Source organism: Thalassophryne amazonica, chromosome 10 (assembly GCF_902500255.1).
Source record: "Thalassophryne amazonica chromosome 10, fThaAma1.1, whole genome shotgun sequence".
NCBI lineage: Eukaryota > Metazoa > Chordata > Actinopteri > Batrachoidiformes > Batrachoididae > Thalassophryne > Thalassophryne amazonica.
The window spans coordinates 9,343,417-9,369,231 of NC_047112.1; the positions used below are offsets into that span (position 1 = coordinate 9,343,417).

At 44.1% G+C, this 25,815-nt stretch overlaps 1 protein-coding gene and 1 long non-coding RNA gene across 2 annotated transcripts in view; one reads left to right on the forward strand and one right to left on the reverse strand.

Annotated features, from left to right (window-relative positions):
- The window catches only part of LOC117518303, a 29,666-nt gene extending 19,068 nt beyond the window's left edge, over positions 1 to 10,598 (forward strand). The window contains exon 3 of the long non-coding RNA XR_004562937.1: positions 10,474 to 10,598. This is a non-coding gene — a long non-coding RNA (uncharacterized LOC117518303). The remainder of the gene's footprint in view (positions 1 to 10,473) is intronic.
- Positions 7,985 to 25,815, reverse strand: part of tut4 (terminal uridylyl transferase 4) — a 47,311-nt gene continuing 29,480 nt past the window's right edge. Inside the window, exons 22-30 of the mRNA XM_034179405.1 lie at positions 24,643 to 24,820; positions 24,514 to 24,561; positions 17,671 to 17,753; positions 17,439 to 17,554; positions 15,081 to 15,238; positions 14,766 to 14,863; positions 10,526 to 11,078; positions 8,569 to 8,739; positions 7,985 to 8,491 (exon numbers count right to left, since the gene is read on the reverse strand). Coding sequence (XP_034035296.1) covers positions 8,403 to 8,491; positions 8,569 to 8,739; positions 10,526 to 11,078; positions 14,766 to 14,863; positions 15,081 to 15,238; positions 17,439 to 17,554; positions 17,671 to 17,753; positions 24,514 to 24,561; positions 24,643 to 24,820 — 1,494 coding nt within the window. The 3' untranslated portion in view covers positions 7,985 to 8,402. The remainder of the gene's footprint in view (positions 8,492 to 8,568; positions 8,740 to 10,525; positions 11,079 to 14,765; positions 14,864 to 15,080; positions 15,239 to 17,438; positions 17,555 to 17,670; positions 17,754 to 24,513; positions 24,562 to 24,642; positions 24,821 to 25,815) is intronic.

The following is a 25,815-nucleotide window of genomic DNA, read 5'->3' on the forward strand; positions in this document are numbered from 1 at the left end:
CAGGCTCAAGGATAGAAGACGTCTGTCCAGAGAAGAGCCGGGTCCCACACGATTTCCACTGCCCACGGATCTGGAGCACACTGGAGCCGCCAAGTCCTGAGTTCCCAGGTGGCCACCGTCTCCAGCTGTCAGATCTGGTACTGCTGGCAGGAAGCAGAAACAGTTTAATGGTGGGTGTGTGCACACCCAGCAAACAGTCCTTAGTTTCAAACCTCCACCTCCAATCCAGAAACCCGGCACATGCAGTATCAGTGAGTTACTTAGCGAAGTTTGGCGTGGGGAGCAAAGACGTCAGCCCTCCACAAACCACAAACCCCGCCTCCAGCTGCAAGCACTCACAGAAACGACTGAAAACAATACAGAAGCAAAAACTGTATGTGAAAGACTCAAAAAACGGCTGAGCAGTTTACCTGAGAGGTAGAACGATATCTCGGCAGGGAGGTGGAGTTGCTGCCCGGCTTTTATGGAGATGGTGATGAGTGACAGCTGTCAGGTGGTGATGAGGGACAGCTGTCATTCCCGGCTGCTCCTGTGAGGCGGCTGCGCCCTCTCGTGCCTGAAGCCCGCACTTCAGGCAGGGCGCCCTCTGGTGGTGGGCCAGCAGTACCTCCTCTTCACCGGCCCACACAACAGGACCCCCCCCTCAACGGGCGCCTCCTGGCTTGTCCAGGTGGCGGGTGTAGAAGTCGGCCAGGAGGGCTGGGTCCAGGATGAAGCGTTCTTTGGGTCCATACCCCTCCCAGTCCACCAAATACTGGAACCCCCGGCCCTTTCGACGGATGTCCAGGAGCCTGCGAACCATCCAAGCAGGCTCCCCATCGATGATCCGGGCAGGAGGCGGCGCCGGTCCGGGGGTGCAAAGGGGTGAGGTGTGGCATGGCTTGATACGTGAAACATGAAAAACTGGGTGGATCCGCAGTGAACTGTAGCTTCACTGCGGCCGGGCTGAGGATCTTGAATGGTCCAATGTATCGGCCCTTCAACTTAGGGGAGTCCACTTGGAGGGGGATGTCCTTTGTTGAAAGCCACACCTCCTGCCCGGGCTGGTATGCAGGGGCCGGGGAATGCTGGCGGTCTGCATGGGCCTTAGCCCTCGTCCGGGCCTTCAACAGGGCAGAGCGGGCGGTGCGCCACACCCGACGGCATCTTCGTAGGTGGGCCTGGACCAAGGGGGCACCGACCTCTCCCTCCACCATTGGAAACAATGGGGGCTGGTACCCCAAACACACCTCAAATGGGGAAAGGCCGGTGGCAGAGGACACTTGGCTATTATGAGCATACTCGATCCAGGCCAGATGGTCACTCCAGGCCGCCGGGTGCGTGGAGGTCACGCAGCGGAGGGCCTGTTCAAGAAGCGCTGCCGGACCACTGCCACGGTTCTTCGCACCCCTGGGTGACAGGAGAGCTTGGAACCGTGACAGAAGCCCAGGACTGCAGCTCTGGCCTCTGGTGGGACGTACAGTCGGTTCTTCGGGCCGGTCCCCGGGTCCGGGCTCCGTGCCAGGGCCCCCCGGACGGTCTTCTCCACGTCCCAGGTGAGGGTGGCCACGATAGTGGACTCAGGGATGATTGGTTCTGGAGGATCTGACAGCTCCGTTCATGTACCCGGGACAAGGCGTCGGATCTCTGGTTCTTGGTCCCGGGGCGGTAGGTGATCTGGAAGTCAAAACGCCCGAAGAACAGTGACCAGCGGGCTTGCCTGGGGTACAGACGCTTGGCGGTCTGGATGTACTCCAGGTTCTGATGGTCCGTGAAAACCGTGAATGGCACCGCAGCTCCCTCCAACAGGTGTCTCCACTCCTCAAGAGCCTCCTTCACCGCAAGGAGTTCCCGATTGCCCATGTCATAGTTCCGTTCTGCCGGGGTCAACCTGCGGGAAAAATAGGCACAAGGGTGGAGGACCTTATTGGACTCCCTGCTCTGGGACAGCACGGCTCCTATCCCCGGGTCAGAGGCATCCACTTCAACAACGAACTGGTGGCTAGGATCGGGCTGCACCAGAAGTGGGGCAGTCAAGAACCGGTGTTTCAACTCCCTAAACGCGGCTTCGCACCGATCCGACCAGCTGAAGGGGACTTTTGGGGAGGTCAGGGCTGTCGGGGGACTAACCACCCGACTGTAGCCCTTAATGAACCTCCTATAGAAATCTGCAAAGCCGAGGAACTGTTGCAGCTTCCTACGGCTTGTTGGTTGGGGCCAATCTCTCACCGCCGCAACCTTAGCCGGATCAGGGGCGACGGAGTTGGAGGAGATTATGAACCCCAGGAAGGACAAAGAAGTACGGTGGAACTCGCACTTCTCGCCCTTCACAAACAGCCGGTTCTCCAACAACCGCTGCAGGACCTGACGTACATGCTGGACATGAGTCTCAGGATCCGGGGAAAAGATGAGTATATCGTCCAGGTATATGAAGACGAACCGGTGCAGAAAGTCCCGCAAAACGTTGTTTACCAAGGCTTGGAACGTGGCGGGGGTGTTTGTGAGGCCGAACGGCATGACCAGGTACTCAAAGTGACTTAATGGGGTGTTAAATGCCGTCTTCCCCTCGTCTCCCTTCCGGATCCGAACCAGGTGGTAAGCATTCCTAAGATCCAGTTTAGTGAAAATCTTGGCTCCATGCAGGGGCGTGAACACTGAATCTAACAGGGGCAATGGGTATCGATTGCGAACCGTAATCTCGTTCAGCCCTCTGTAATCAATGCATGGATGGAGTCCGCCGTCTTTCTTGCCCACAAAAAAGAAACCAGTACCCATCGGGGAGGTGGAGTTCCGGATCAAGCCGGCAGCTAACGAGTCCCGGATGTAGGTCTCCATTGATTCGCGCTCTGGATGTGAGAGGTTGTATAGTCTACTGGACGGGTACTCAACGCCTGGGATCAGATCAATGGCGCAATTGTACGGCCGGTGCGGGGGAAGAGTGAGTGCCAGATCTTTGCTGAAGACGTCAGCAAGATCGTGGTACTCCTCAGGCACCGCCGTCAGATTGGGGGGGACTTTTTCCTCCTCGCTAGCAGTCAAACCGGGGGGAACCGAGGATCCTAAACACACCCGGTGGCAGGTTTCGCTCCACTGAGCCACAACCCCAGACAGCCAATCAATCCGGGGATTGTGTTTAATCATCCATGTGAAGCCCAAAATTACGCGGGAGGTAAAAGGAGTTACATAAAACTCAAATCTCCTCCCGATGATTCCCAGACACCACCAGGGTTACTGGTTGTGTCTTATGTGTGATTAATGGAAGAAGGGTGCCATCTAGCGCCTGCACCCTCAATGGCGAAGGGAGCGCCACTAGAGGGAGCCCTACTTCTCTTGCCCATCTGCTGTCCAGCAGATTCCCTTCCGACCCCGTGTCCACTAGTGCTGGAGCTTGAAGGGTTAGATCCCCACTCAGGATCTTAACTGGGAGGCGTGCAGATATACGTGTGTGTTCCACGTGAATGTTATGACCCACCCTTAGCCCAGTTTCTAAAGGCGAGTGTTGTCGTTTTGGCCGTTTGGGGCAGTTTTTCTGTATGTGCTCCTTTGAGCTGCAGAGAAAACACTCCAAGCGGGCCAGCCTCCTCCATCTGTCATCTGATCTTATTTTGGCCCTGCTTGTTTCCCGAGCAACGTCAGCAGGGGGAGCTGCTACCACACGGAGTGCTGAGGCTGTGGAGCGTGGGGACGGCGGCGCCTTTTCGGACCCGGAAGGGAGAGGGACGGCTCGTGCCTGGCCACGTCCTTCGTCTCACTCCCGACGACGTTCTTTTAATCAATTGTCTAATTGTATGACCAGGTCGATAAGCCCGTCTAAATCCCGCGGCTTGTCCTTAGCCACCAGATGCGAAGTTTGGCGTGGAGAGCGAAGACGTCAGCCCTTCACGAACCACAAACCCCGCCTCCAGCTGCAAGCACTCACAGAAACGACTGCAAACAATACAGAAGCAAAAACTGTATGTGAAAGACTCAAAAAACGGCTGAGCAGTTTACCTGAGAGGTAGAACGATATCTCGGCAGGGAGGTGGAGTTGCTGCCCGGCTTTTATGGAGATGGTGATGAGGTGGTGATGAGTGACAGCTGTCATTCCCGGCTGCGCCCTCTCGTGCCTGAAGCCCGCACTTTAGGCAGGGCGCCCTCTGGTGGTGGGCCAGCAGTACCTCCTCTTCAGTGGCCCACACAACACTTAAGTCCATTCTAAGATTTTCCAAAGTCTCCTCTGTTATTCTCCTCTTGAAATTTGTACTTTCGGTATGGTCAATTTTGTCAATTAAAGAATTCAAAACTACAAAAACCGGCAAATGATCACTGATATCACTAATAAGTAATCCCCCCTCTAAATTCCCCACGGTAACATTTGCAAGTATATTATCACTAAGTGTCGCTGTGTTCGCAGTTATCCTAGTTGGATGAGTAATTACTGGATACATTCCCAAACAAAACACAGAATTGATAAATTCAGTTATATGTATTTGACCGTGAGGAATTAAGAAGTCAAATGTTGAAGTCTCCACAAACAAATACAGACTTATTTTTAACAGTGTTGTACATCTCAATCAACTTTCCCACAAAAAATTTTGTTTGATCCTGGTGCTCTGTAAACACAACTTACAATTATGTTTTTTGATTTTTCGCATTTAATTTCCGCAGTGACATTCCATGACGTTTTCCAAAGAGAAACACGTTTTGAATGATTTCACAGTGATAAGCAGATTTAACATAAAGTGCAACACCACCACCCCGTTTGTTCATCCTATTTATTGGGAAGAAATCATAACCCTCAAACTGGACAATATCCATATGCTCCTCTTTCAACCATGTCACAGAAATTGCGATAACTGAAAACTGTTTATTTGCGCTATTTAAACAATCCTGAATGTTCATGGGAAGACTTCTGCTATTAACATGTATGATGGAGAATGTCCCATTTAACACAGTAAGTTTGCTAAATTGTTCCTCAGAAAAATAATTGCAATGAGTAATATTTTTAAGAAAAAAAACAATCCGGATCTATATTATATTCAATATTATGAAATCTATGTTGAGTGTAATCAAAATTTTTAAGTGGAGCTCCTGTGCAGGAGTAAATTGATAAGAATCAGTTGTCAGAAAGATAAAAAAAAAAAATTGTGATCCACAAACCAAAAATGCGGCTAAACAAAGTCTAGCTGCTAGATGTAAATATATTTGTGACATAAAATTTTGAAAAATGTGTCCCATAGCGAAAGAAAACAAATCAACCACAAAAGAAATCACTACAAATATAATGAAAAAGAACCAATAAGCATTGTCCTCCTTAGGAAGCAGTCACTTAAATTTGTCCAGATCCGAGAGTTCTCTTATTATCATAACTTTTGCTTCCTCCGGAGATCCATTTAATTTAATCCATACTTTACAGTTCCTGGTCCAAGTTGTTTGTATTTTTTTTTTTTTTAAGAGCTCTGGCTTGCCTTGCAATATCTGCATTCTTCTTTGTCAAATGTTCATTTACGTACACCTCAGTTCCTTTCAGCTTTTTTGTTTGCCTTAACAATTCATTCTTAAGTTTCCTATTTGCAAACCGGATAACAAGAACCGGTCCAGACTTTTTAATCCCTTTTTGGAATTGAATGACAGTCTGCAACATCATTGTTGTTGATGTGGATGTCCTGAGATGAAAAAAAGTCAATGACCTGTTGCTCCAGGGAGTGAATTTCCGCCGGAGTGTCTTCATCCATGCTGTTACTGCTGCTGAGAGCAGCAGCCCTGGCATATGATCTATATTTAATGTTCAATCCCGACACAATCACCTCATCCATCTTAATATGCTGCTCCAATTCATCCACACGGTTTTCCAAAATCTGTATTTTATTGTCTTTCTTTTTATTGTCTTTCTCTTTCAGCAGCATTTTTCTGAGTTCTCTGACTTCCTTTAATGAACCAAGCAGTTCTGTTTGCTTTTTTACCACTCCACTTAGTTCCTCAGACATGAAATTCAGAGACTGTTTAATTTCATCTAAGTCTTCACCACTTATGGTCTTTTTCGGCATGATGAGCAGTTATAAGAGAAGGCTTTACCTGTCCACTGCGCCACAACTGCACCGTTCCACAGTGAAAGGCCCGTCCCAATGTTTGGCCACCACTGGGGGCTGGCTGAGGCCCAGCGCCTCACCGATTCGCTGATTAGCTGCCGCTGGAGGCCCGTCTTGGCCCGATGTCAACCGGCTGGCTATCGTTGGAAGCCTGTCTCCGCTCGATGTTAGCTGCCGCTGGAGGCCCGTCTCCGCTCGCTGTTAGCTGGTTAGCTGCCGCTGGAGGGACGTCTCGGCCCGATGTCAACTGGCCGAGACGATTTTCCTTTTAACTTCACCAGTATTAGATTATTTCTTATTCAAAATTGCTGAATTTTCACATTTGCTGTTCAAATACTGAGAAGTCGTGCCTCATCTTGGATTGTTCAATCACTGGTCTAACTGCTGACATGCTGTGCAGTCAGACTGTCTCTCTGTATGTCGCCGTTAAAATGGTCAAACACTTTGGCTGTATGAAATTAAATTCCAGTTTTTTGTTAACAGCTGTATGTGCGTAACGTGTTTCGTGTGCTGAGCGATCACAAAACGGCTGCAAAAAAGGCACCAGGTGAGGCACGCTGTTCTCCTGCCTCCTGGTAGGGGGCACTGGTGATCACAGGGATTCTTCTTGCAGCAACTCCTCAGTTGCAGAATAAATGACATCAAGCTATGATTTACAGTTAGCAAGTAAAGAGCAGCGGTCCATTTATTTTACTTTCAGAATGGAGGATTACATATCCAAACTGAAACAATTCTCTAAATTGGACTTTCAATCGAAGCAGGACGTTAATAATTAGAGGAAGACCAACGCCCAAGCTAAAAGGTTTGTTTCTGTTTTCTGCAGAAGAGCCGCTCTCTTTTCAAACACAGTGGAAAGTTTGACTGTGTGGATGTCCAGCAAGAAACGTCCTTTTTCTGCTTTTCCTGCCTTCTTTTCTCAACTTGTGGCAATGTCTGGACTCAGATGGGATATTGTGACCTGAAGAATCTTCTCACCAAACATGAGCGGTGGACTGCTCATATTCAAAGCCAGAAAAGGCTCCAAACATACAGTCAGAACAGGACTGATGAAGGACGACTTTATTCCCTGGCAGTGATCTCCACTGAGACAGACAGACTTTAAAACTGGAGGAAGATAAGGAACACTTCCCCAAACAAGTCATCCATGATTTTGTTCAGAAGGAGCAGCACATGGACTTCATTTATAAGTAAAGGTAAGTCCATAATAACGATTTTTTTAATTAAATGTGCTTTTTTGTGTGCTACAGTTTGTATGTGTAAAGAATGCTGATATGAGATTTTAAACATTACCTGTTAACTGTTGCCAATCAAATGGTGAATAAGCTACTCTGTGGGAGTCATAAATCTGATTGTGATGAAGTCAGTGCCTCACCAGCCATCAACCTCACCCACGTCACTGTGGGCTACATAAGTTTTCCTTTGAGGCAGCAGAGTATTTGTTCCATAGTTTGAGCTGAATTAGTTTTTGCTGGATTAGCAAAGTGATGTCTTGCTAGGTTAGCAAAGTATATACAGACAAAAGTGCTTATGAACACTTTAGGGGCAGAAATCAAACATTTCAGCATCAGCAGATACCAAACATTCTGGCATCGTGTCGTACATGGAACTCACGGTATGGGGTCATACCTAATTGTAAAATTAAGAGATAAAATAGAGTACATAACGTTTAACCCCTCTTAATCACAAACAAACAAAATGCACATAACCTAGAAATCAAACAGGCGTTCCAAAAATATGCATTAAAAATAATCCTCGAGGTGAATCTAAATTTGAGCCAAACAGGAAAAAAATAAATAATAATAATGCTTGCTTCAGTGAGGATGCAGCAAAGTGGGTGGAGCTACACAGCATAATGCTGTATATTACTACAAACAAAACATTTGTGTTTACAAGCCTTGGGGGGGGGGGGGGGGGGGGGATTAAACATGTCACACAGCAAAGTTGTTCCTTGTCTTTATTTTTTTTTTTCATGATTTAAGAATGTTTTTTCCCTTTTGCCTGGCTATCCCTGCTGTTGGCACTACTTTAAGGTGACAGATTAGTTTGAAAAGGTCTATTCAAAGCCTTCATTTTGCGGCAAGCAAAATATGAATACAGCTAATAAAAATAAGAGTTTACATTTTTTTTTTCCTTCCGTACTTTACACATAAAATAAAAACTTTTTTTGGACCCCGTCAAAAATGGGGGCATTAAAATATTTGACATTTGTATCACAAATCAATGCAATAAAATAAAGAAAATAAACCTAAAAACTGTACAAAAATGATAAAATTCATTTTAAAAATCCAAAGAGTACATAAATTCAGCCTCGTTAGGATACTGACCATCAACACACAATTAAGAGGAGATGGATCTTCACTTCTTCTGTTGGATGAAGTTCAGATTGACTTGATGTCGGACGTGTGGTATCAGCGGGAATCCTGGACTGGGATGGCCCACAGAACCTGACCACAGGACAAAATGTGAGAAAGGATCCAATTTTAAAGCATCTGAATCAGCACAGACTGCTGGTTTTTCTGACCTTGGGTCAGAAAGGCCTTGTTGGGTTGGAAGCCTCCATTGCCTTGCTGGATGAAGTTCTGGGGCATCCGGTATGTCCAGGATGGAGCCGGCGAGCACTGCTGCGTTTTAGCGTGCTCCCATATCAGAGAGGCTTGACTCACACCGACGAACGGTGTCTGGTGGCTGGACTCTGCAGAGACCACATGACAAAACCCACAAATATCAAAGTGACTTCTGGAGGACATCCAGAGCTGATCTACACTCAAGACAATGATGATGCCCTTTAAAAGGGGAGAATGCACAGATACCTTCTATAAGTTAATAGAATTAAGAATTAGTTACATTCTATACCATAATAATCTAAGGCCCAAATCTGTGTGTCGGTTATTTGTTGGTCCGGTGAAAAACTCAAACCACACAGTTAAATCATCTGTTGTTTCAGGCAACATGTAAAATTAATTAATATGCAGTAAGAGTTTTCTAAACAAAATTGAAAACAAGTATTTTTTGAAAAACATTATGAATCCCATTACTCAGGTCACCTAATGCTGATGTTAGCATATGTGATGCTAGTGAGTTTTCATTTTAATGTTAGCAAGTTTTCATGCCGACATTAGCATTTAAATGATAATGCATCAATCAAGTACATACTCGTATTTTTTAAACATAAATCCAATTGCTTGAAAAGAGGCACTCAGCTCATACGAACGTTAGCGTTGTCTTATGTGATGCTCTCGAGTTTTCATAATAATGTTAGCATATGAGTAGGTACCACAAAAGATTTTTTTTAGCATTTCCTTCACATGCACACGCTTCAGTCCAAAAGTATTTGGCCACTTGGTATTTCACACATTTTAATTTGTTTATGCCATTTCAAATAGAAAAAAATACAAAAAACTCTAAAATTATCCTTAAACTCAAAGCAAATCTATACAGCTTGATATAAATTAATTAAAAATATCAAAGCCAAGATGATTGGTTGCATAAGAAATGGGCCACTTTGGTATAATACCTGTAAATAATCAGTTTTATTGCCAGCTTTCTTCAGACAAGTCAGGGGATGGATACATGAACATTTCCAAGTCACTGAATATGTCTTGGACTTTATTTGCATCAGTTATGAAGAAATACAAACAGTATGACACTCTATGGTAAATCAATCAATCAATCAATCAATCAATTTTTTTATATAGCGCCAAATCACAACAAACAGTTGCCCCAAGGCGCTTTATATTGTAAGGCAAGGCCATACAATAATTATGTAAAACCCCAACGGTCCAACGACCCCCTGTGAGCAATCTGTGTGGAGGAGACAGTTCTCAAAAACTGAGTGACTATTCAAGAAGGAGAAGAGTGAGGAAAGCCACCAAGACACCCAGACAACCCAGAAGAAGTTACAGGCTTCTGTGGCTGTGACTGGAGAAATTGTGCACAGTGCAAGTTTTGCATTTTGTGTCCCCAGTTATACAGCTTTATGATGAAGTGGTGTAGGAGGATTTTCTTAAAAAGAAGACCTGAAAGTTCAGCTACAATCTGTCAGAAGGTACATCTGAGATGTAAGCCTGGATTTGATGTGTTGGTGAAAGAAAACAGCACCTTAGAAAGTAAAATGGACTTCACACAGTAAATCAGCTTCCTGCTGTGTTCTGTGTCCAAGCAAACACAGATGATGTCATAAAGGGACAAAGCTCTGACAGGTTAAAAGGTGAAGCCAAAAATGTCCTTGTTGCCACGGTGACGAGCTGCAGTAAGCCAGTTTTTACTGCTGTGCTGCTCGTTATGTAAAAGCTGCTGTAAGCTAATTTGGGCTTAAGTACGATTTTAAACCATTAGGTGGTGAGACTCAGACAGTCTGAGAAGCAGTAATCTCAACTCCACACACAGAAACAGGAACAGGACACAACCAACCATGAGACAAAGGCAGCGCACAGACTCACATGCACACACAGAAACACTGCACCACTCCCAGTGAGTACCTGACTTCACCACGGTGCCGTTGCCCACAAGTGACCCCGGTTGTGCCATGTGGTTGTGCCAGTGCCCCTCCCGTCCCGGCCCACTGACGCCCAGCTGCCTCCCCGCCGGCTGGGCAAAGATGATGCTGGGGTCATTCAGGTTGACGGGGGCGGGGCTTCCCCCCGAAGACGTGGGACTCCCGCCCCCCGAGGCTGAACGTAAGGTGAACTTCAGACCAGGTGGGGAGGGGGCAGTGGGAGAGGACGAGGTGAGGACTGGGCCGTGAATGGGCCAGGAGGCAGAGGCCATGTGGCCTGGGTGGTGCGGCTGTCCCTGGGACTGGTGGGAGGGAAGAAGCCCCAGTGCCGTGAGCGCCCCCGGGTGGTACTGGCCTGGGTGGGAAGAAGGGAAGCTAAAGAGAGACAAAGGAACCTGAGGATGAGCGGGCTGCTTCACAGGACCGGAGGAGCCGGTCTTACTGAGGGGGGGCTGCGGGGACGTGGACGACTGGGTGGAGCTCTGAGGGACGGCGGCAGGCTGCGGGGAGTAGGGCGGGGTCTGCCGACTGTCCGACTAACAAGAGAAGGAAAGAAAAAAGAAAATACAAAGAAAACAAAAAGTTAGAACTCAAATAATATTTTTCTTTCATTCAATTAATTGAGACAAAAGAAAAAAATGACAAATCCCAGTGAACGTCCACCGCACCTGAAAAACATGTTTATGGTACGCTGAGGAAGAATTTCTCAATTCGCACACAAAATCAACTGAAACTAGAGCAGCACGCTCGTAGAGCGCAAACCTCCGCCAACACCAGTTTCCAATTCCACAAATTTGTACCTTGGAAAAACAAGGTACAAGGTCAACGTCTTGCTTTTCATAAGCTAAAATATAACACAAAATAGAGATCAAAAGGGCTTTTCAATGTATGCAAATAAAGTTTATTTATATAGCAGCTTTCAAGATCATAAGGTGCTTCACATAAGAACAAAGAAACTAAAAACAGCAGATACATAAAACAGATCAATCTAGGTAAAAGCCAGCTTATACAAATGTGTCTTGAGCTTCACTTTAAACATTTAGATCGAGTCCACAGAACGTAGGCCCAAAGGCAACGCATTCCACACGCAATGTTAAAAACAAATATCTGCAATACGGATCAGATGCAGATCAAACTTAGTCCATTCACTGAGTGCCAGTTTGCACCTCACTGTCACAAATGAGAGTGACTGAGGCACTTTTGACTGATATAAAGTATAATATATATATATATATATATATATATATATATATATATATATATATATATATATATATATATATATATACTCAACAAAAATATAAACGCAACACTTTTGGTTTTGCTCCCATTTTGCATGAGATTAACTCAAAGATCTAAAACTTTTTCCACATACACAATATCACCATTTCCCTCAAATATTGTTCACAAACCAGTCTAAATCTGTGATAGTGAGCACTTCTCCTTTGCTGAGATAATCCATCCCACCTCACAGGTGTGCCATATCAAGATGCTGATTACACCATGATTAGTGCACAGGTGTGCCTTAGACTGCCCACAATAAAAGGCCACTCTGAAAGGTGCAGTTTTGTTTTACTGGGGGGGGGGAAACCAGTCAGTATCTGGTGTGACCACCATTTGCCTCATGCAGTGCAACACATCTCCTTCGCATCATCCGTGAAGAGAACACCTCTCCAACGTGCCAAACGGCAGCAAATGTGAGCATTTGCCCACTCAAATCGGTTACAACGACGAACTGGAGTCAGGTCGAGACCCAGATGAGGACGACGAGCATGCAGATGAGCTTCCCTAAGACAGTTTCTGACAGTTTGTGCAGAAATTCTTTGGTTATGCAAACCGATTGTTCCAGCAGCTGTCCGAGTGGCTGGTCTCAGACGATCTTGGAGGTGAACATGCTGGATGTGGAGGTCCTGGGCTGGTGTGGTTACACGTGGTCTGCGGTTGTGAGGCTGGTTGGATGTACTGCCAAATTCTCTGAAACGCCTTTGGAGACGGCTTATGGTAGAGAAATGAACATTCAATACACGAGCAACAGCTCTGGTTGACATTCCTGCTGTCAGCATGCCAATTGCACGCTCCCTTAAATCTTGCGACATCTGTGGCATTGTGCTGCGTGATAAAACTGCACCTTTCAGAGTGGCCTTTTATTGTGGGCAGTCTAAGGCACACCTGTGCACTAATCATGGTGTCTAATCAGCATCTTGATATGGCACACCTGTGAGGTGGGATGGATTATCTCAGCAAAGGAGATGTGCTCACTATCACAGATTTAGACTGGTTTGTGAACAATATTTGAGAGAAATGGTGATATTGTATATGTGGAAAAAGTTTTAGATCTTTGAGTTCATCTCATACAAAATGGGAGCAAAACCAAAAGTGTTGCGTTTATATTTTTGTTGAGTATAAAAATGGGGTTTCAATGTTAAATATAAATGGCCACAAAGTCTGTAATCTGGATCAGATCTGGATCAAACTTTGCCAGTTGATAAAAGATACCATCCTACATAGTGTTCTCAAAACCAGTAGTGTTCAGAATAATAGTAGTGCTATGTGACTAAAAAGATTAATCAGGTTTTGAGTACATTTCTTATTGTTACATGGGAAACAAGGTACCAGTAGATTCAGTAGATTCTCACAAATCCAACAAGACCAAGGATTCATGATATGCACACTCTTAAGACTATGAAATTGGGCTATTAGTAAAAAAAAAAGTAGAAAAGGGTGTGTTCACAATAATAGTAGTGTGGCATTCAGTCAGTGAGTTCGTCAATTTTGTGGAACAAACAGGTGTGAATCAGGTGTGCCCTATTTAAGGATGAAGCCAGCACCTGTTGAACATGCTTTTCTCTTTGAAAGCCTGAGGAAAATGGGACGTTCAAGACATTGTTCAGAAGAACAGCGTAGTTTGATTAAAAAGTTGATTGGAGAGGGGAAAACTTATACGCAGGTGCAAAAAATTATAGGCTGTTCATCTACAATGATCTCCAATGCTTTAAAATGGACAAAAAAAACAGAGACGTGTGGAAGAAAACGGAAAACAACCATCAAAATGGATAGACGAATAACCAGAATGGCAAAGGCTCACCCACTGATCAGCTCCAGGATGATCAAAGACAGTCTGGAGTTACCTGTAAGTGCTGTGGCAGTTAGAAGACACCTGTGTGAAGCTAATTTATTTGCAAGAATCCCCTGCAAAGTCCCTCTGTTAAATAAAAGACATGCGCAGAAGAGGTTACAATTTGCCAAAGAACACATCAACTGGCCTAAAGAGAAATGGATGAATATTTTATGGACTGATGAGAGTAAAATTGTTCTTTTTGGGTCCAAGGGCCGCAGACAGTTTGTGAGACGACCCCCAAACTCTGAATTCAAGCCACAGTTCACAGTGAAGACAGTGAAGCATGGTGGTGCAAGCATCATGATATGGGCATGTTTCTCTTACTATGGTGTTGGGCCTATATATCACATACCAGGTATCATGGATCAGGTTGGATATGACAAAAAATACTTGAAGAGGTCATGTTGCCTTATGCTGAAGAGGACATGCCCTTGAAATGGGTGTTTCAACAAGACAATGACCCCAAGCACACTAGTAAACCAGCAAAATCTTGGTTCCAAACCAACAAAATTAATGCCTCGCAGATGTGAAGAAATCATGAAAAACTGTGGTTATACAACTAAATACTAGTTTAGTGATTCACAGGATTGCTAAAAAAGCAGTTTGAACATAATAGTTTTGAGTTTGTAGCGTCAACAGCAGATGCTACTATTATTGTGAACACCCCCTTTTCTACTTTTTTTTTTTTACTAATAGCCCAATTTCATAGCCTTAAGAGTGTGCATATCATGAATGCTTGGTCTTGTTGGATTTGTGAGAATCTACTGAATCTACTGGTACCTTCTTTCCCATGTAACAGTAAGAAATATTCTCAAAACCTGGATTAATCTTTTTAGTCACATAGCACTACTATTATTCTGAACACTACTGTATGAAAGAAATTAGAGTTACAATTTTTTGAAAATTCCTTCAATATTAAAAATAGGGATTTTTCTTGACTTTGACTGTGAAAATTTAATCGCTTCTTGGCTATCAGGATATGAATCTTCAGTAAAAAATGTAATAATGATATATGAAAAATTGTGGGCTCCAGATTGTTCACAAACAAACAAACCTTTCTTTTTTAAACAATTTGAATATGTTTGTGTGTAGTTGTTGCACTCACACATTCAGAAGGCTGTCTGGTTCTTCCTGTGCAGTCTGCAGGTGTCGGGGGAACAGGGATGGACTGCGAGCTCACCACAGTCCGCACGGCATGAGGAGCTGCAGAAAAAGCAGCAACAGACAGGAGGTGCACACCACAGTGTCTGCTGTTACTTAACAAATGGACTTTTAAATTCAAAAATTAAGCAAAATGGGCAAATAAATGTGCGATGGACAACACACTGGACAATACGATTTCCAGTCTACAGCATTGGATGTGGGTAGTTTCTGTGCTTTTTCTAACAGGTGGACTGAGGGCGAGGTGGCATGTGGGTACCTGCTGGTGCCCCGGCAGTCCTTTGTTTGAGATGGCGGTACTCAGGGCAGTCTCTTCGCACGTGACCGACACAGCCGCACTGGAAACAACATCTGTCCTTCGGCTCTCGCTCCTCTTCTTTTCCATCCTCATCTTTATCATTCTCCTTTTTCTTCATCCTAGAAAGGAAGCGGTTCAGAGCACAAAAAGTCACTGTAGTGGCTTAGCTAGGTTTGCTGGTTTACTAGCTACTAGCTTAGTCATGACTAGAGTAATATGCTAACGAGGAAGTCAGAATGGCTTGTGATTGGGTGAAAACTTCAAGTGACTGAGCCAAAGTAAATCCACTGATAACCAATATTTACATTCAAATTTAGGTCTCAAATGGCGGCCACTGGTCCAGCCTCATGTCCTTAAAGTAACTATCTGTGGTAGCCAGGTGATGTGCTTGGGTCAGCTTGAACTGGTCCCGTTACTGAGGTTGTCACAAAGGAGGCACCTGAATATCAGATTCTGCTCCACAAAAAACACCTCACATAACTGAAATGCTGGATTTCGTGCTTGCTCACAATACATGTTATAGGCCTAATCTCTGTCTCCCTAAGTAATTGCTCTTGGGAGACAAAGTCATTCCACTGATACCCAAAGATTCTATTAAGGGACAGAGACCCAAAGACATCCATGCACCTGCTGGTTGGTCCCTGTAAGAACTAGTGACAATGACTGCAGGATCAAGGCAAGCAATGCTCACAAAATGTGAGAAACACTGTATTGTCCTTCCAGAGTACAAATTGCATCTGCCAAAAAAGGGGGACAGTGCAACAATGGACAGGACTTCTGTGCAGCACATGTGCACACCACAGCCTGTACTGTTTCTTAACAAAAGGACTTTTACAATTACAAAAATAAGCACTATGGACAAAAACATGCACTGGACAACATATTGGCGGTTGCTGACCTACAGTGTTGGAAACACCAAAAGTGAGAGTGCAGCTCTTTCATTAGGGATTTGGTGCAGTTTATGTTTAATTACTGAAGACGAACAATGCAGGTTCCGTCCTGGTTGTGGAACAACTGACCAGCTCTTTACTCTCACAAGGATCCTGGAGGGGGCCTGGGAGCATGCCCATCCAGTCTACAAGTGTTTTGTGGACTTGGAGAAGGAGTATGACCAGGTACCCCGGGAGATACTGTGGGAGGTGCTGTGGGAGTATGGAGTGAGGGGGTCCCTTCTCAGGCCCATCCAATCTCTGTACTCGCAAAGCGAGAGCTGTGTTCGGGTGCTCGGCTGTAAGTCGGACTCATTTCCGGTGGGGGTTGGCCTCCGCCAGGGCTGCGCCTTGTCACCAATCCTGTTTGTGATATTCATGGACAGGATATCGAGGCGTAGTTGGGGGGAGGAGCGTCTTCAGTTCGGTGGGCTCGGGGTCTCATCACTGCTTTTTGCAGATGATGTGGTCCTGTTGGTTTCATCGGCCTGTGACCTCCAACACTCACTGGATCGGTTCACAGCCGAGTGTGAAGCGGCTGGGATGAGGATCAGCACCTCTAAATCTGAGGCCATGGTTCTCAGCAGGAAACCAATGGATTGCCTACTCCGGGTAGGGAATGAGGTCTTGCCCGAAGTGAAGGAGTTCAAGTACTTCAGGGTCTTGTTTACAAGTGAGGGAACAATGGAGCGCGAGATTGGCTGGAGAATCAGTGCAGCAGGGGCGGTGTTGCATTTGCTCTACTGTAAAAGGGAGCTGAGCCAAAAGGCAAAGCTCTCGATCTACTGGTCAATCTTTGTTCCTACTCTCACCAATGGTCATGAGGGTTGGGTCATGACCGAAAGAACTTGATCGCGAGTACAAGCGGGTGAAATGGGCTTCCTTAGGAGGGTGGCTGGTGTCTCCCTTAGAGATAGGGTGAGTAGCTTGGTCATCCGTGAGGAGCCCGGAATACAGCCGCTGCTCCTTCACATTGAAAGGAGCCAGCTGAGGTGGTTTGGGCATCTGGTAAGGATGCCTCCTGGGCGCCTCCATTGGGAGGTGTTCCAGGCACGTCCATCTCAGAGGAGCCCAGGGAAGACCCAGAACTAGGTGGAGAGATTTTTTTTGGAGAGATTATATCTCCACACTGGCCTGGGAACGCCTCGGGATTCTGTAAACAGAGGTGGTTACTGTGGCCCAGGAAAGGCATCGATCTGACGCCATACAAATGTATGATTAATCCCAAACTAGTTAAAAACATGACTGATGCTCAAGAAAAATACAATAATTTGTTTGAAATTTACTCCACTGGAAACCAGGAAATACAAAACAAAAGTAATTATACATCATAATTTCAGCACACTTCGACAGTGTCCTGTCATACACCTCTGAAGGAACATGGATGCACCTGCGTCTCTTTGGACAGTCCTTCATATAGTGTCCAATCTTCCCACAGATCCTGCAGCACCGGTCATTGGGGGCCAGTTCTCCATCTGTCAGTACTTTGGAGTCAAAAAAGTAGTCCTGCAACAGAAAATAACAATGAGGGACAAAATTTCAAATGGTTTCCATTAAAATGCAGAGAAAACAACAAAATTTATTTATAGGAAAGCAGAGGAACCAAACCACAGAGGACGTACCACTTCTTTGCCAGGCACGGGATAAAAAGGGGTTCCAAACAACTTCCTGCCATTTATAAAAGCCTTCATTATGAAGTTTGTCACTGGAAGAAGAATGAGATTCTGCTTTAGGGAGGGGAGTGTTTTCATCATTTTCAAAAATAATACTACAACAACAACAACGATGACGAGGAGTCGCAACATGCATTTTGCTACAGTAAATGTGCACTGTTTAGAGTAAGACTCACTTTTGTTCAATTAGTTAATGAATAATAATAAAAAAACAAAAACCAACAGTTAAAAGGCGTCACCACACCACTGTCGTCCAAAGTGCATGAGATGATCCAAACTGGATAAATCATCAAGACCTAAACCTGCTAATGGACACAATGTGGCATGCTGAACTGACAGGTAATTGAAATGATTTTTGTTACTGGCATATAAAAAGGTCACACTTGTTTTCTGTATGTGAACTCAGTTTTTAAACACATTTCACTGGAGTGATTTTAACAATGGACAGGAACTCTGTAGCACATGTGCACACCACAGTGTGTGCTTTTACTTAACGTAAGGACTTAAAAAAAAAGAAGAAAAAAGCAAGATGGACAAATAAATGTGTGCTGGACAACATAATGGATGTTATCTAATGCAGTTTGGACAAAAAGGAACTGTCAGATGGGCACTGATGAGAACTGAACAGTGGATTTATGCAAGAAGCCCTCAGCTTGTGGTGTGTACCCAAAGGACTTAAATTTTAATAAATAAGCAGGATGGACAAATGAACATGTACTGGACAACATATTTGATGCAGGTTAACCCTCTGGGGTTTGAGGGCATTTTTTGGAAAGTTCACTCGCCTGGTATAAATGTTTTATTATTGCTGTTAAAAGCTCACCCTGTATCCCACAATCAATTCGTATGTCTCTTTTTCAGGACAATCTATACTTTCAGAAAATATATGCTATAGTGGTGTTTTATAAGTGTAATAAAGGTTTACAATCAGAAAAAGAAAGGAAAAAATAAAGCGGAAATAATGGTGTTTTATCAGTGTAATAAAGGTTTACAATCAGAAATAAGAAAGGAAAAATAAAGCGGAAATAATTTTTACACACATTTATTCAAAACACACAGCAAACTATAATAAACAACTATTTTGACACTTTATAAAGGTAGTTTTGGGTCTTGTAGAACAGAATTTACAAAATAAATGTTCTAACAATAATCACAAATGCACATTTTGAACAATATATACAAAATGGTCTATGTGTTTTGTTTGTCTTCATGCCACATCTCAAAGCAATTTCTGTGTGCTATTACACAAAGGCTTACACCAAAAACTTTTTACTTCCATGGAGTTTGACTCCCTGTTGGAATGTGTTCCTGCACTGTAAAGCCCCTTTCACATTGGCATATTTGTAGAGCTGCGTATTGCAGCATTGTGTTTCATTTAAATACGCCCTGCTTAAAACTGTGTCCAGCGTTCTACGCCGAAGAAAATTAAACATGTTTAATTTCTTCCGTCCTACACACGTAGCCCTCAACATACTGCTGCATACAGAAAAAACTCGACGTAGAGCGGCTAAGTGGGCGGAGAGCTGCTCATCTCTGCGTAGACGTTATGCCACAATGAGCAGCTCTACGAATATGCCAATGTGAAAGGGGCTTAAACAGTCTCTCTTCACAGTTTGAGGCCCTGTTAACACCCCTCCCGCCTCCTTTCATTCATATGCGTAAATGGCACTTTACGAGTGAGAGCGAGAGAGGCTTATTCAACAATATTCCTGGCCAAGTAGTGAGTTATTTCTCCCAGTGACACTCTTTGTTAGACCACGTGAGGTTGTATGAGTTCCTCTTACGCTGATCACCTTCATTCAGATGCGCAACCCTGCGCTTTTACACATGGAGCCAGCAGCCAGGGGGCTCTTCAAACAGCATTCACATGCCAGAGAGTAACACATTTCTTCTACAAACATTCTTTGGGATACCATGTGAGACTGCTCTGCCCTACGATTGGATATTGGAAAACCATGTGATGGTGAACCAATTCCAATTGGACACTCACATTGCACACGTCACCACACAGCTTCTATGAATACAACCCCTGGCAATAATTATGGAATCACCAGCCTCAGAGGATGTTCATTCAGTTGTTTAATTTTGTAGGGAAAAAAAGCAGATCACAGACATGACACAAAACTAAAGTCATTTCAAATGGCAACTTTCTGGCTTTAAGAAACACTATAAGAAATCAGGAAAAAAAATTGTGGCAGTCAGTAACGGTTACTTTTTTAGACCAAGCAGAGGGAAAAAAATATGGACTCACTCAATTCTGAGGAATAAATTATGGAATCACCCTGTAAATTTTCATCCCCAAAACTAACACCTGCATCAAATCAGATCTGCTCGTTAGTCTGCATCTAAAAAGGAGTGATCACACCTTGGAGAGCTGTTGCACCAAGTGGACTGACATGAATCATGGCTCCAACACGAGAGATGTCAATTGAAACAAAGGACAGGATTATCAAACTCTTAAAAGAGAGTAAATCATCATGCAATGTTGCAAAAGATGTTGGTTGTTCACAGTCAGCTGTGTCTAAACTCTGGACCAAATACAAACAACATGGGAAGGTTGTTAAAGGCAAACATACTGGTAGACCAAGGAAGACATCAAAGCGTCAAGACAGAAAACTTAAAGCAATATGTCTCAAAAATCAAAAATGCACAACAAAACAAATGAGGAACGAATGGGAGGAAACTGGAGTCAACGTCTGTGACCGAACTGTAAGAAACTGCCTAAAGGAAATGGGATTTACATACAGAAAAGCTAAACGAAAGCCATCATTAACACCTAAACAGAAAAAACAAAGTTACAATGGGCTAAGGAAAAGCAATCGTGGACTGTGGATGACTGGACGAAAGTCATATTCAGTGATGAATCTCGAATCTGCATTGGGCAAGGTGATGATGCTGGAACTTTTGTTTGGTGCCATTCCAATGAGATTTATAAAGATGACTGCCTGAAGAGAACATGTAAATTTCCACAGTCATTGATGATATGGGGCTGCATGTCAGGTAAAGGCACTGGGGAGATGGCTGTCATTACATCATCAATAAATGCACAAGTTTACGTTGATATTTTGGACACTTTTCTTATCCCATCAATTGAAAGGATGTTTGGGGAAGATGATAATGCATCTTGCCATAGAGCAAAAACTGTGAAAACATTCCTTGCAAAAAGACACATAGGGTCAATGTCATGGCCTGCAAATAGTCCGGATCTTAATCCAACTGAAAATCTTTGGTGGAAGTTGAAGAAAATGGTCCATGACAAGGCTCCAACCTGCAAAGCTGATCTGGCAACAGCAATCAGAGAAAGTTGGAGCCAGACTGATGAAGAGTTCTGTTTGTCACTCATTAAGTCCATGCCTCAGAGACTGCAAGCTGTTATAAAAGCCAGAGGTGGTGCAACAAAATACTAGTGATGTGTTGGAGCGTTCTTTTGTTTTTCATGATTCCATAATTTATTCCTCAGAATTGAGTGAGTCCATATTTTTTTCCCCTCTGCTTGGTCTAAAAAAGTAACCGTTACTGACTGCCACAATTTTTTTTCCTGATTTCTTATAGTGTTTCTTAAAGCCAGAAAGTTGCCATTTGAAATGACTTTAGTTTTGTGTCATGTCTGTGATCTGCTTTATTTCTACAAAATTAAACAACTGAATGAACATCCTCCGAGGCCGGTGATTCCATAATTTTTGCCAGGGGTTGTACAAAGATGGTGGATGGCTGGCTCGAAAGTCCGCAGAGTTACGTTTTCAGCAAAAAAAAAAGTAAGCTTCTATCTCATGTCATTAACAAGTTATTTATAATTTAGTAAAACTTGGTCTCAGTCGTCATATATGACGGCGTTGGCCCCAGAGGGTTAAGAGAATTGCTGGCCACAGCTTTGGAAACAAGAAGAAGTTTTTTTTTTTTTAAATCAGCTCTTAAATTTGGGATTTTTGTGTATTGTGCTTGTGTACTTTTATTATTGAAGTTTTTTTGTGCTTTGTGCATGGATTTCTTGGAAAGCCCAGTATAGCCAAGCAATTACTCACAACTCTTAAGTTGTGTTTATCAAGAACATTGATGGCCTCACGTCTGTGTGGAAAAACATCTATGTCCTAAAACTCAAGAACCGTAAAACTCTAAAAATGTAAATTTTTATACATTAATGCTGGGAGTCCAAATCCACCCCCCCCCCCAAAAAAAATAGAAAAAAAATCATGCATTTGTGACCTTTATAAATATCTTTTACTGAATTTTGGGTTTCAAAAAGGAAATGTAACAGAGGCCCTGAAATGCTCACATTACCCGCTAGATGGAGATAAAAACTGCTCAAATGTGCAGCAACATCTCCAGTGTTCATCCATTTGAGAATTTAACTTTTGGTGAAAAGAACATGAGCTGATAGCAATAAAAGGCCACTCTGAAAGGTGCAGTTTTGTTTTATTGGGGGGGGGGATACCAGTCAGTATCTGGTGTGACCACCATTTGCCTGATGCAGTGCAACACATCTCCTTTGCATAAAGTTGAAGAGAACACCTCTCCAACGTGCCAAACGCCAGCGAATGTGAGCATTTGCCCACTCAAGTCAGTTACGACGACGAACTGGAGTCAGGTCGAGACCCCGATGAGGACGACGAGCATGCAGATGAGCTTCCCTGAGACGGTTTCTGACAGTTTGTGCAGAAATTCTTTGGTTTTGCAAACCGATTGTTTCAGCAGCTGAGTGGCTGGTCTCAGACGATCTTGGAGGTGAACATGCTGGATGTGGAGGTCCTGGGCTGGTGTGGTTACACGTGGTCTGCGCTTGTGAGGCTGGTTGGATGTACTGCCAAATTCTCTGAAACGCCTTTGGAGACGGCTTATGGTAGAGAAATGAACATTCAATACACGAGCAACAGCTCTGGTTGACATTCCTGCTGTCAGCATGCCAATTGCACGCTCCCTCAAATCTTGCGACATCTGTAGCATTGTGCTGTGTGATAAAACTGCACCTTTCAGAGTGGCCTTTTATTGTGGGCAGTCTAAGGCACACCTGTGCACTAATCATGGTGTCTAATCAGCATCTTGGTATGGCACACCTGTGAGGTGGGATGGATTATCTCAGCAAAGGAGAAGTGCTCACTATCACAGATTTAGACTGGTTTGTGAACAATATTTGAGGGAAATGGTGATATTGTGTATGTGGAAAAAGTTTTAGATCTTTGAGTTCATCTCATACAAAATGGGAGCAAAACCAAAAGTGTTGCGTTTATATTTTTGTTGAGTATATTTAAATCAGCAGACCCATGCAATAACAAAAAATGAATGAATGAATAGATAAAATAAAGAAAAAAGGAAAATACATAACAAAATACTGTAAATAAAAAACCTCATGTAGCTGAGCGAAAAAGGTCAAGGCTGAAGCTATCTAGCCAACTTATGAAAAATGTGTAGTCTTCCAGTATACGAGGTCTGTTAGAAAAGTATCCGACCTTTGGCCGGGGAAAAAAAAAAAACTGGCTTACCTGGAGCGTAGGAAACCTAATCACCCTCGAAGTAGTCTCCTTGGGACTCCACACACTTCTCCCAGCAGTGTCGCCACTGTTGGAAGCATTCCAAAAAAGCCTCTTTTGGGATGGAGCGCAGCTCCACCATCGTTGCAGCCATAATGTCCTCCCTCGTCTCAAAACGCGTTCCTTTTAATGGTCTTTTAAGTTCTGGGAACAGCCAGAAGTCGCAAGGGGCCATGTCAGGAGAGTACGGAGCCTGTTGAACCAAAGGAGTTTGGTTTTTAGACAAAAAAGTCCGAATTAAATTCGAGGAATGTGCTGGAGCATTGTCGTGATGAATGTGCCATGATCCTGTGGCCTACAACTCCGGTCTCTTGTGCCGTACAGCATCACGGAGGCGACGGAGGACATCCCTGTAATACTCCGTTATTGTTTGACCCTGTGGTGTGTACTCGTGGTCAAAAAACAGTCAGCATCACCTTCACGTTGCTGCGCACTTGGCGCGCCTTCTTCGGTCGTGACGACGTGGAATGCTTCCATTGTTACGACTGGAATTTGGTTTCCGGGTCGTACCTGTACACCCAGGGCTCATCACCGGTGATAATGGTGTCCATAAAGCTGGGATCACTTTATGTGGAGTCCAGCATGTCCTGTGAGACTTCAACACGGAGGTGCTTTTGCTCCGCCATCAGCAACCTCGGCACGAATTTCGCAGCCACTCGTTTCATGCCCAAATCTTCTGTCACGATGGAATGTGCCGAAAAAGTGCTAATGTCCACTTCTTCCACAATTTCTCTGATGGTCACTCGATGGTCCTGCATCACTACAGCGTTCACTTTGGAAATGATCTCGTCATTTCGGCATGTCGATGGCTGGCCGGAGCGCGGCTTGCTCTCCACGGATATGCGTCCGTCTTTAAACCGGTTGTACCACTCCTTAATCTGTGTGACGCCCTTCCTCTCCGAAAGCCGTCTTAATTTTCCGAATCGTTTCCACCTGGCTGTCACCAAGTTTCTGGCAGAATTTGATGCAATAACATTGCTCCAATCGTTCAGCCATTTTCCTCGCAATAAAAATCCGCGGAGCGCACAGCACCAGTCCTCACACAAAGGCTGCTTACAAGGAAATGACGCAACCGACAGGTGTGACAAAACTCACGCATGTGCACGAAGGTTCAAGCTTGGCTGATGCAATCACACATGATTCAAATCCATAAGGTTTTTGAAAAAAATAAAAAGGTCAGAAAATTTTCTAACAGACCTCGTATAACTCACACTAAAGTACAGCTTGGTGGAGTTCAAACAACAGATCTGGTTGAGATCAAACTTACTTTTGCGAGAAACTCCAGCACCAAGATTATGATTCAAATCAAAAGGATCTGAGAAGAAGAAAAAAGGTGAGGAAGTGAAACAAAAGATGGCAATTTAACAGGAAGATGGTGAACAGAGTGATGAGTCACCTTCAATGGCGATGCACTTGCTGGTCCACTGCTTCTCAAAGGTGGTGAGGCGTTTTCTTTGGCGGATGCTGATGACGTGCTCCTTGAAGTCAAACTCTTCGGTGTAAAAACGCAGCAGGCCTAACCACAGCTCTCCCACCGTCTCTGTGTTTGGCTGCAGCTCTGACAGACGGTGGCGCTGTGGGCACACAATCAGACACGTCCAACGTCTCAACTTCAGTCTTTTGTTGTTCAGAAACGCCCTCAATTAACCATATACGAGGTCTGTTAGAAAAGAATCGGACCTTTTTATTTTTTTGCAAAAAATAAAAACGTTCGATACTTTTGACCTCATATGACAACAAAACAAAACCATATGACAACAAAACATCGTTGATTGCTTGTGTTCCAGAACACGAGCAAAGAAAATTAATTTTTGTGAAACAGATTGGTGTGTTTGTGTGTGGAAAGTCCTAGAAAGAAAAAAAGAAAAAAGTAAAATAGGCAACACTAGGTGGCAACAACGAGTCCACCAGTAGCTTTGAACCCAACCATTCAACCATGGTGCCACATGTTTCTTAATTTAGACGTGACAGAGTCACTTATGGGCATAATTTTAACAAGTTCATCACAAGAATGAGCACAAAGCCTTTCAAGAAACAGAATAAAAGAATTATTTATCATTACAATCATTCCAGAATCCTTTGATGTCACTGCCTTTAATACTATAAAATTTCTCCTAATGAAATTTGCAGGAGGGAAACTATTTACTTCCTGCCTTGTTGTAGCAGGCGGCGATCAAGCTGCTTGTTGTTGAGGTTAAAAGCTGCTCTTTAGTTCACACAGTCGTCGTTTGTAGGTGTTGACACCAATGAGGCTCCACGCCTGTTTCTAACTCCACATAATTACTTATTGAGCACTTAATAATTTGAGGAAAAAGAATGTATGTGGATGAGGTTGCACGCTGTGACCGCAGCAACGCTTTCTAGTTGCAGTTCTCCTGCTCAACCACTAGATGCTGTGCAAACACAGGGCCAGAGCTGTGTGTATTTTTACACACCAAGCACAAGTTGGTAAATTCCACAGTTTGGATAGAAATGTCTGCACGGTTTAAGCACAAACGGCTGATAAATGAGGGTGGAGAAATGTTTTGCTGCACTGACAAAGACAGAAAGGTTTATTAAAGGATTATTT